Here is a 12,483-nt window from a genome sequence, read left to right as displayed (position 1 = left end):
TGACACGTAAAGATAATTATTGTATACTACAATAATATCTAATAATAATGTACTCTACAGGAGTAATAATTAAGCAATATAAAAAGTTGTGAAAATTATCAATCCCGCAACTCCAAAATAAATTGTCTACATTATAAATCAAAATCTACGACTACGGGTAAGTTACATAAATGGTAATGTAAAATGGTAAGTTATATCAATATTAAAATTGTTTATTATTAGTTATTAGCAACTTTGCCGGAATTATACACGAACTAATATGATTGTAAAGTACTTCCATTTGCTGAGTGAAACTTACCAAATTTATAAGATTGTAATTGATCCATTTTACACGTGGCACTAAAAAAATGAGAATAAGTATAGTGATGACATGTGGCGAAATAAGTAATAGCTTGACACATAGGCAAATTTTTCTAGCTTTATATATATATATATATATAGATTATCAATCCCGCAACTCCAAAATAAATTGTCTACATTATAAATCAAAATCTACGACTACGGGTAAGTTACATAAATGGTAATGTAAAATGGTAAGTTATATCAATATTAACATTGTTTATTATTAGTTAGCAACTTTGCCGGAATTATACACGAACTAATATGAGTGTAAAGTACTTCCATTTGCTGAGTGAAACTTACCAAATTTATAAGATTGTAATTTTATAAGATGCCATCACGTTTATCCTAATATATGTAATAACGAATATTATCACCAAGCAATTAAAAATATTAACCGTCAAAATTAAAGATCCATCACAATTAAAAAGAAACAAAAAAAATATAGTAATTATTTATTAAACATTTAAACTTATTATTATTATTATTATATATATATGTCCCTCCTCATCATCCACCTCCACTTCCTTCTCTATATATCCCTCCTCTCTTATTCTCTCTCCAGTCTCCTCCACAGGAGAATCAAGAGAGAGAGAGGGAGGACTGAGGAGAGTATGAGATTCCTTTTCGAATGCGTCAGCTGCTACACCATGACATCTTCTCCTTCGGAAGAGGATCCTCCATCGCCTACAACGCCGAGAACGGAGGAAACTCGATCTCTTGTGACTTCGACGCAGGCGGCCAAAACTCATCGCCGCCGTAAACGTACGTCTACGAGGGGGTCGTCGGCGGATTGGAAGCCTTCGCTATTTGCAATAGCCGAGGACAACGCCGTCTCGACGACCCCACAAAAGCCGGTTAACCGGCAACATGTGAGTGTGACTTCGGTGGTGTCTTCTAGGAATGTTAAGCACTGTGGTCCTTCATCTGTCCAGGTCAATGCCCGTTCTCGTGCGCATGATTATGGGTATGGATATCTAACCTTTTTTTTTTGTTTTATGTTGTTTATTGACAGATGGGATCTGATAAGATTCTACTTGATTAAAAGGTTGTTTGGTTCACTTCAAATTTCGCTGGAATTTGGATATCCTATGAAGTATAAAATAGTATAAAATAGGATAATTGTTTGGTATGCAGTAAATAGGGAATTCATGGGAAATAGAATTTCCAAGAAATGAAAAATTCCTATGAAGTGTAGGAAATTAATCACCAATCCTCATTTGGTGATTAGAAATTTATGTGTCAATTACAAATTCCTATGCTCAACCAAAACACCAAAATCCATTTCCTAGAAAATAGACAAGGAAGTTTACTTTCCATGATATAAGACTTTTCATGAGATTTAATTTCCAACGGTAACTAAACGAGCTCTAATTTTCCGTATATATCCGGACTCCAATACTAAAAAGGTAAAAATAGAGAAAGTGAAAATATTCTCAAAAGTTAATATGGTACTACTATTGTTAAAAAAAAAAGGAATTATATACTTTTATTTTGTTTTATAGGTAGGTTTTATCACATTATTTTCATGAGCGGTAAGAAGAAGATTTATTTCCTTTTCTAATTTGATTTGCTCGAGTATTAGGGTACGTGCTAATAAGGTTTTGAGTAATTAGTTGAAAACCACTTGATATGCATGATTTTCTTTCTTGAATATTTTAGGAGTAAATAAAGAAAGGTCTTCGCAACTTGGCGAAGTATGCATATAAGAGTTGTTTGTGATTAGTTTTTAATTAGCAAGACTCATTTTTCAAGAAGAATTGAACATCACCATACTGTAAATTGGAATTTTTTTTTTGTTGTGGGTAGATTATTACAAGAAGTAATTTACATGTTTGTTTCCTTTTGCACTTAGATTTTATTTTTAAAAGGTAAGATGAATGAGAATCATTTGAAAGATAATAGGAAATCATCAAATGAATCCCATGAGTTTTGATTGGTTAGACTTTAGGATATGAGATGGGAAGTGATGACAATAATCTACCACCTCAATCTTTTTTGCACTTAGACTTGATAAGGCGATTCAATTTCATTTAAAATTTGGAATTTTTATTTGATTTCTCCACTCATATATCGAATGGTTTATCGAAATTTAAACTTTTTTAACGGAACTTCCGTTTAACATTTAACTTCAACCAAATTGTTGAAAAGTAAAATTAGCCAACATGGATTCAATTACAAACTATCTACTTACATTTAGTATTGAAAAATTGGCTTTTATGATAAGAAAATTTAGATTTTAGAGAAGTTCTTCATAAGAAAAATATGAATGTTTGTAGTTGAAAAATTGGCAAATATTCATAAAGCGTTATTTCTGTGGTTGTGTCATTGAATGTTGCCATATTTCTAGTGGATTGCTTATGACCTTGGGGTTTTTGTACTTCTGGCGGAGGGCATGGGTCGGGCCAACACGCAGGCTGGTCTGGCACAATCCCGCTCAAGGTCCGGCCCGTTGTCCGCTACGTGGGCCTTGGGCCTACCACGGTCAAGAAACTTTATTTTCGGCTCATCCCGGTACGAGCCCGCCTAGATGGCTCGTGGGCCGGTCCACAGGCACCATTTTCTTTGTTTTTTAGTCTAAAATTGGCAAAAAAATAAAAAAAAACAACATAAAACACGGGTCAGTCCAGCGGGAGGCACGAGCTCGGCCCACAGGCTCGTGGGCCTGGGCCGGGCTATAGACAAAATTTAAAAATTTCTGGCCCGGCATGGCACAACCTGTCATTCATTGACTCGGGCCCGGCCCGGCCCGATGGTGCCCAAAGCCCACAGGCTAAGCCCATGAAAGGCTCGAGCTATATCCAAGTCTATGTACTTCTGTTTGATGCATTGCTATCAATAATTCTGACTTGATGATGGGATCCTAGATTTATGATGTGATAACGCCACAAAGGAGAAGTTCTCAAGTTCATCGAGGATACATACAACAAAATTGTTAGGATAACGTTCTTGATTCCTAAAAGTCTCTAATACACCATATATCGACTAAAAAAAAAATATGGTGTTCATCCTATCTTATTTTGTGTTTATTTTCTTATATAAAGTCCTTTATGCTTACACTCGGAGAGAAGTTACCCGACCAAGAACTTACTATACTAATAGAAATTTTTAAGTGCACCTAATGAAAAGATACGTCGTACAACAAATAAAGAAACAGTTACCAACTTATTGGATAGAAGGAGTAAGTAGGGACTAAAGTGGGGGTGAAAGACATGTAAAGAAAACAAATGTGTAAAGTTGCATAGTACCTAATACCTACTATTCAATTTTTTGTTCTTTTACAATTTAAATGTGTGTATTCAGCATGAGTAAAATGAGGAAGCTCCAAAAAAGTTTTGATGAGAATCAACATATCAATCAATCAAATTTGAGTGCGCCCTTAATTCTTTTTGGTGGATATGATATCAAAATGAGTGGAGAAGTTTGTCACAAAGAATGAGGTTGCTAAGTGCCAAATGACGTTTGGGCTATCTTGATATGCAAATTTAAAGGAGGATGACTGGGTGTTAATCGTGAATTTGTCATTCATGTGTAACATTGGCAAAGCTAGGAAGGGACCCAAAGCTAGGAAGGGACCCATCACCATTCACCATTCACCAATTGTATATTATAATAATAGAGTTTGTGTTATAAGAGATCGCCTATTTTTAAATTAAAATTAGACACTAATAAGTCCAATTTTTTTAAAAGAATTAATCCAATAGTGATTAATTTAATTTCTTTCGGTGACTAGTTTAATCTATTTAGTAACTAGGTCTACTTTTATATTAAAATTAGACCGATTTTTTTTTTTATTATTTTACATAATGATATTATAATTTAATCAGGATAGAAGCATTACTAATAATTAGCCCCCTAATGAAAATTGGTTTCCTTTAAATTGCATGTACGTATGGAATTATAATGCGGTATGAAGTTAGATTGATGGGGTTGCTTGGTTGATTGATAAATTGATAAAGATATTATCCTTCTGAATCAAATTAAACTTTTGTTCAAATCTGTTTTATGTTATTTGCTAATTGACATAACAAAACTATGAGAATTTGCTAAGAATAAAATAGTCAATCTGAAGAGTCCAGATTGCAAGATCATATTATTTGGAGCACCAAAGTAAACCTAGATCATCATTCTAAAATTAGTTATGGGATTATTGACTTGGTCATATAACGATTCATATCAAACATTAAATAGAATAAACTGATTTAATCTAATTTCCTCCATAATTATGATTACTAATATCGATCTATTTTCAATATTAAGCTAAATTAATAAAATTTCATTTGAACTTAAACGTAAATGGAATAATTCTCATTACTTAAAGTCCAAAAAAAACTTGAATGATACATCGAATAAAATCAAACCTATTAACCTTTTGCACATACAAAATACTTGAGTTTTAATTTTGTTGGCTTGTTTTTTGTCATGTAATTATAATTTCCTTCTCACATGACCAAACTTTTGATGTTTGACATATAACTATACAAGCACTAACTTGTCTTGGTTGCATATTGGTTTATATTAATAATCAAATATGTAGTATAAAAGACTATTTCTTGCTGCCAATTCATAACAAAATTCAGTATCGAGCATTAATCATAAAGTATAAAGTAATGGAAACCATGAAAAAAAAGTATTAAATCACAAAGCTAAGACGCCATCAAGTTGTTTATAGGATAGATCATTTGTCAGATCAAGTATCAACATCATCGTGGGGTTGAGGCGTCTAATTAGTCAAATAGAGCCGGTTAGCAAACAATTGAATTTAGTGATAATCCATATCCTGATCTTGTCCATTAATTGCACTAATACTTTAGCTGTCCCACTTTTATGAAATTTAGTGATAATTCATATCCCACTTTTATGATTAGATTAAGTCATCAACTAATTCTTTATTTTCTGTTTTTTTATTTACTTTTGACTTTTTTGAAATATACGATTAAAAAAGTATGAAACTATGATTGGTGGCACCTATAAAAAATTTAGTTGTTAACTTAATCTAATCATAATAAGAAAAGGTAATTGTCGCAAAATTTAACTGACTTAACATAGTTTATTTAAAACTTACCCTACTTATAAAAGATGGATAGCTATTTAAAATTGTATCACGAGTTTATATTAAATTTGATTTTTTTTTTTTTTGGCTTAGAAAAGTTAGTACGTCAGTAGATGATTCATAAGATATATAGTCAATATAAACAATTGATTCAATCCATTAATAAAATAAGCTTATAATAACAACTGATCAAACAAGCAACTAACCAAGCTCTATAAGAAAATCTTTAGTACTTCCTGGCGTTTCATTTCATATGCTAATTATTGACACTATAATACTATAGTACTATAATTTTGGGATTTCTATATGTAATATTTTTTGGTACAATGAATTGTACAAATTAAAATTCTAACGTCTCTTTTGTACTTTTGCAGCCGAGAATCTCTTGCAATGGCTTTCCCAGCTTTCTCTGCAGCTCCATTCATGTTTTAATGATAGTAGTAGCCTGTAGGCTGTAGCTCTATCTTATGTAGGCTATTTACCTTGCGAAGTCTGTAAGTAAATGAATTTAATGGATGAAATGTTAATATGCGTTGCCCTACCATTTGTGAATATGTCAACCAATGGTCTTTATCCTATAAGTGGGTGTATTTATTTCATGCCAGCTCTCCTAAAACTTAATGTTAGAAAATGAGTATTTGTCGGTCTTTTTATGCACATCTGTCTATCACTTTCTTCTTACGAACCTTAGTACTCCCTACGTCCCAATTTATTTGCTACATTCACTTTATCACAAAGACCAAGGAGGAAGTGGGGACCATTGCCATAACAAGAATTAACAATAAAGCAAATAGGTAAATTGTGGGACCTATGTACTATATATGGAAATATTTACAAAAACCAAGGAGGGAGTGATGGCAAATTTATAAATAAAGTGTGGGACCTATGTACTATATATGGAAATATTTGCAAATGTAGCAAATAAATTGGGACGGAGGGAGTAATAGATGTCAGTACGTAATTCTTATATGCAATTTAATCTCAGGTCTTAGTACTATTTTAACGAGACTTTACCATGATAACTAACTGATTTTTACCGACTCTTTTTTGTGATATTGTACTTAATGTATGTCGAAATATACCTTGAATTATCTGGCGCTAGAATTAAGCAAGTACGGGGTCTCGCTAATTAACCTCTATCTCTATAATTCTGTAATTGTACTCTCTATCTTGAACCTAATAAAATCAGTTATCCTTACTGTGTGGACGTAACTAGCACAGTGAACCACGCTAAATCTCTGTGTTGATTCTTCTCCTATCTTTGTTTCATTATTTGCTTCTGTCACAACAATTTAGTTGTAGAATCAAAACCAGGGATATAATGATGTTGGTTCCAAGTATGTAAATTCAAGAATCAAGATCTGCTCCCAAAGTTTACTTTGGCATAAGTTGGTTTGGAGTGATTGTTCTTTGTTTGTCTTTCCTTGCATTAAAATAAAGTGTGGATGGTGCTGATACGTATTGGCATGTCCAGTTTGCAATCCAACGAAGCCCCACACCCTAGTTGCTTTTATAGTGTCCAAACTTCAATACTCTGGAATACTCTCGAATTGAACTCAAGTTTGAGACCAAACTTACCTTAAATAAGACAAGCCAAATTACCATCCTTAAATTGTCATGACTTTCGAGATGGATAATTGTAGTTAGGCGACTAGGCAAGTAGCTAATAAAGATAGGAAAAGAGTGATGATAGTGCTGCTTGTGAATAGATTGCGATATTTAGGTGTGGCAGGTGAAGAATCAAGAGATTCGGTCCATTAGAAAGTGTGTGATGGTGATTAATGTTATCTCTTATATTGATAAGAGTAATCTCGGGAAATGTTTGAGTAACTTTCAGGATTGCCAACTCTTTTATACACATTATAATAAAATATACATTATAATAAATTTAGAGCAATATACTTATATACTCCTTTTATTATTTTCTTTTATTTTACCTATCATTAGATGTGGGCCTGGGCAGGCGGGCACAATCCCGCTCGAGGCTTGGCCCGTTATTCGTTACGTGGGCTGTGAACCTGTCACGACCAAGAAATTTTATTTCAGGCCCGCATCAGCACGAATCGCCGAACGTCCCTTTCCTTTGTTTTTTAGCTTAAAACTGTAAAAAAAATCCAAAAAAAAACGACATAAAACACGAGACAAGCCTGCAGGAGGCACGAGCCTGGCCCTCGGACCCGTGGACAACATTTGGAAATTTCAGGCCCGACTAGCCCGCCATTTTCCCAAGCCCACGACCCGAACCCATGAATAGACCCGACCTATGCCCAGGTCTACCTATTGTAATGTCTTAAATTAGATAGGGATGATAAGTAGTAGTTTTTGGTTTGGTCCGAGCGAAACAAGTTCTTATATTGCAAAAGAGAGACTGTTTCGATTGTATAATTCCTTTAAATTAGATAGGGATGATAAGTAGTAGATTTGTCAATTTACATCATTTCTTCAGTGTGATTTAGCTTGTAGACATATAAAACATGAGACGACACACCTTGCGTCGTCAAAAACATAAAACTAAGATCGCCCCATATTCCGCATGAGGTTTGTTAGATCTCTAACGAATAGATATATCTAACACAATTTTTCATGTAACAAATATTATTTGTGTATGTAAAAATATTGTTTTTGTTGTTTTCCCCTTATATGTTATGCGAAACAATATTTATTACATGAAAAATTGTGTCTAACACATCTATCTAATAGAGGTTTATCATACCTGTATTACTCACTCTATTACCCGCCAATAAAAAAGAGAGAAAAAAAGGTAAAAGAAACCCTAAGTAGCTTCACCCTCCTCCATGCCAACCATAGTATCATACAAGGGTCGATTCAAAGTTTCAGGCAAACAAATTCCAAGCAAACCACCAACTATTCCACAAATGGAAAATATGACAAAAGGCAATCTAACTCCCATCACCACTACAAGCGGCGCTAGTATTGCTCCCATCTGGGATGCTTGGGCACCACATCCTAAGGCCGCGTTCCTCACCACTGTAGGGAATAACTCTACAGCATAGATGTACAATAAATTATATGTTCCTGCCATACCAAAAATCCCTAAAACCCCAGAGATCATCCGTAAAATCTTCCACATTCCGTTGCTCTTCATCAAACTTCCCAACAAACAAGACACCCCACTAAACCACATTGTTCCTATCGTTAATGGCCTCCTCCCGAACTTATCCAACATAATTGACGTTAATGTGTAGGCCGGCATTTCAGCAACTGCATTAAGCAGTACGTTGAGGTAGATGTTGGTCTCAAGATTGACAACATTTAGACTAAGTCCATAGTATACAATTGCGCAACAAAAGTTAATTAGAACAACCAGAAATAGGCGTACTCTTGTGATGGGGGACTTTAAAACATCTAGTAAAGACCCGTTTATTGCTTCCCTTTCTTTACTTTTATTTGCATTATTGTTGTCAAGAAGTAACTCAACATCTTGTGGGATTGTCCGACCATTAAACTTTGCCATATGACGCATGACTTCCATCGCTTCCTTAGCTTTCCCTCGTACAAGGTACCACCTAGGAGACTCCGAGATGAATGGAATGACAATTGTAACGAAGATTATTGATGGAATCGACGATGCAACGTAGAGAGATCGCCAAGACTGGAAAATGTAGGCGATTCCGGAGAGGAGAGCAATGCCAATCGAGAAGAAGTAGAAGGTAGATATACCAGCAACCCCACGTTTGGAGGGTCCAATGGGTTCAGTGGCAAGGACAAAGGCGCACATACCCACTCCACCAGTGTTAAGGCCACTTAAGAACCTAAGGAGGGTGTAAATTGAGTAATTTGGAGATAAAGCAGTTAGACATCCAAGAATTCCATTGAATAGACATACTATCATCAATGAGCCTTTTCTTCCAAGTGATGAATCTGATAGATGGCCAAATATTCCTGCTCCTGTATATAGTAAAACCTTGCAATTTGGATGAGAGTTCTTAAATATGTGTAATTGACTATGAGTAAAAGCTGATTATTGCTATGCAATTAACATGTTAAGGGCCAATCTATTGCTTTCTCTGTAGCTTTTTATCTTGATCATATACTTAGAATATTACATTTATCTCGAGCTTTTTTGGATTTATCTCGATCTGTAATTAAAATACTTTCTTCATAACAAAATAGATGTTATATTTTCTAAATATGGTTGTAACAAAATAAATGTTCTACTTCATTTTTACTCCATCTGTCCCATTTTATAGTTCCCGTTTCATTTTGGGCACGGGAATAAAGAAAACAATGATTATTATGTAGTTGCATCGGAGTTGTTTTTTTTGGAATCATTGTCATAAAAAAATAAAAAGAATAATAAATATTAAATGTGGTGGGCATGTGAAAAGAGGAGATCAGACAGGGTAAAAAATGCTTTTTGTTATATCCAACCAATAAGAGTTGAGTAACATTAAATGAGGGTGTAAAAAAAACTCATGTGAAAAGGTGGAGAGAGAAAGAGTAAAAAGTGATGTTCAAAAGAGAAATAGGAACAACATTTTAGGACACCCAAAATAGAATAGGAGAATTATGAAAAGGGACGGAGGGAGTAGGCAACAATCTCTCTCCTATTAGGGTTGTTCAATGTAGGATACCGGATCAGATCCGAAAATTCGAAAAATTTGGATAGGAGGAATTGTGATCCGAATCCAATATGAAACTTTCGAATATCCAAATTTTTCGGATCGGATCACCGAATTTTCGAATCGGATACCGGGTTTTCGGAGACTCGTAGGCAATTTTTTACCCACCTAGGAGACTCATATCACATGCGATTCCTTTTATTCTTTTTCTCTATCTCTCTCCTCTTTAAAAAATTGCCTAGAAGAATGTGTTTTGAAAAGTATAACATCTATTTCGTTATGGAAGAAGTATCAATTTTTTATTATTTTACTAACGCCTAACTACATATAATAATGGTCCAAGATTTGTATTAGAAAGTGTGTGTAAACGAACAAGCTACATGAAAACCTATAGAGTAGTATATATATTTCTTGCAATAAATATAACATAAAAATGTAAGATAGGAGATAAAATTTGAATTGTGTGCAATGGGCGTATAATAAATTTATTGTAAAACCAATTCACTTATTATGGAATGGAGGAAGTATATTAATAATGTGTAGCTATTAGGAGTCGAATACATGACCTTTGAAATGAAATGTGAGAATTTAACCACCAATCCACAACAATCTCTATTTAACATTTCAAAGTTACAATTATATGTAACTATACAAACTTAGACAACCTTTTTGATCTCTAACACTTTTATCAAGGTAATAGTATTCTTAATTCCCAATTCTATTGTAATTATTTTTTTTATCCCCAATTCCTTAGAAGTTTTTTTAAAATTAAATTATCATGTCATAACGTCCATTTTCCAATTTCGTACTTGACACAAAATTACATAAGTTAAGATGCATTTTTTTTTCAAGTCTAAATGAGTCGCTTTTAGGCAAAAAAAATAGTTTGTTTGTTTCTTAAATGAATTACTCTTATATAAGTAAAAATGATCAATTTAGAGTAAAAATTAACCCCAACAGATAGCTAACTTTTGGGATGATTTCTATAGAGTTGTCTTGTAAGAGACCGCCTAATTTTAAATTAAAACTAGGCAATGGTAAATCCAATATTGAAAAGAGAATTAGCCCAGTAGTAATTAGGTTAATTTCTTTCGGTGACTAATTTAATTCATTTAGTGACTATGTCTAATTTTATATTAAAATTAGACCGTCTCTTTTAATAATTTTTGCATTTGATTTATGTACAAGAATTTGTTTTGAAGTACCTATCATGCAGCCAAAGAAAAACAAAGATTGCACCAATCCAACCTTGTACTTGTTACCGCACACCAATCCCCACTCAGCAACGGTGGAGCTACCCGTCCCATCTACCCATTCCCACGAGCCCGGCGACAGCCCACAAACCTCAAGTTGGGTTCGACAGCCCGGGCCAGTACACCACCACCGCGGCTGGCGGTCGGCGAAGATCATAACCATAGTATGAAAGGCCTCTAAGGCCCAAGCTAAGCTTGTTAATATAAAGTGTCTTAGTTGCCACTTTCCAAACTCACCACAATATTTTTGTAGCATATCATCTATGGTGAGCTTTTCTGGACCATTTGATTTTTCATTAGTAGGGAGAATCAATGGTTCTTGGAGGTCCCTGGGATTTTGACAAGGCATTGTTTGGGAATTGGAGTTGGGGGGTGAAATATATGTTTCCAAGCTGTTATAACTTTATTACACTATGTGGCTATTTATATGTGGAGAATCATGGGGAGAAAACAAAAAAGTGGATTTTCTTTTTTTGTGCATTGTTTTTAGTATTGACCCTGTGTTATAAAATTCTGGAAGGACGCAACACGTGAAAACGGGTTTGCTGTAGTGAGGACACTAAATATACTTTGTGTTACATTAATATGTGTGCTTCACGATTTTCATTAGAAAAATTCCTAAATGTAAAGTATTAAGTATGAACGGGAAAAATAAATTATAGATTGTCCATTATTAGAGTGATGCAAGGCTTCTGAATTTTGGTATATGATATGTTTTAAACTCTATCATGTGATTTGCTGCAGTTAGTTTATAATCTTTTAATGGATACTAAATGTTTCCAAATGTAAGGAATATATATCCAACCTAATGTTTGACCTTAGGAGCCTCTAGGATATCTTTTAGACAAAATGGTATCTTCTCCAATAAACACTATTCGAAGTGTTTCTATGAAGATACACTCAAGATACAACCGAGAGACCCATTATTAGGTAAGATATAACTCTACATTTTCTCACTCCTTGGAGAGCTAGTTGGAGAAGCACTCCCAAGATACCCATTGCATATACTCTAACAAGTGAAATCACTCAATAGAAGTGGATAAAAAAAGCTATGCATTGCTCCAAATAGCTTCATCGTCCTCTATGGAAAAGAAAAAAAAAGGCGTTCAGTGTACTATGTACATGGTTCACCCGGATTTACAATGAATACTTTCTATGAAATATCAATTTCATTGAAAATAATTCCCGCTTAAGTAAATAGACATAGCTACAGAGTAATGAGGTATCGAAGTAGTAATCTCAACAGATGGGAACG

General features: G+C 34.1%; 2 protein-coding genes across 2 annotated transcripts; one reads left to right on the top strand and one right to left on the bottom strand.

Moving 5' to 3' along the window:
- The first annotated feature begins 853 nt into the window (after positions 1-853).
- Positions 854-5,936, top strand: LOC125496849 (uncharacterized). Its single transcript, XM_048642698.2, has 2 exons — positions 854-1,306; positions 5,767-5,936. Exons 1-2 carry the CDS (start codon positions 954-956, stop codon positions 5,822-5,824), a joined length of 411 nt encoding a protein of 136 aa, XP_048498655.1. The 5' UTR covers positions 854-953; the 3' UTR covers positions 5,825-5,936.
- A 2,062-nt stretch (positions 5,937-7,998) lies between these two features.
- LOC104907156 (organic cation/carnitine transporter 4-like) lies at positions 7,999-11,597 on the bottom strand. Its single transcript, XM_048641908.2, has 2 exons — positions 11,181-11,597; positions 7,999-9,301 (listed from the first exon to the last, which is right to left on the bottom strand). The coding sequence occupies exons 1-2, from the start codon at positions 11,575-11,577 to the stop codon at positions 8,166-8,168; spliced, it is 1,533 nt and encodes a 510-aa protein (XP_048497865.1). The 5' UTR covers positions 11,578-11,597; the 3' UTR covers positions 7,999-8,165.
- Between the last annotated feature and the right edge of the window lie 886 nt (positions 11,598-12,483).

Source organism: Beta vulgaris, chromosome 4 (genome assembly GCF_026745355.1).
Source record: "Beta vulgaris subsp. vulgaris cultivar EL10 chromosome 4, EL10.2, whole genome shotgun sequence".
In the NCBI taxonomy this organism is placed as follows: domain Eukaryota; kingdom Viridiplantae; phylum Streptophyta; class Magnoliopsida; order Caryophyllales; family Amaranthaceae; genus Beta; species Beta vulgaris.
This window is presented reverse-complemented; position numbering and strand designations above follow the sequence as displayed.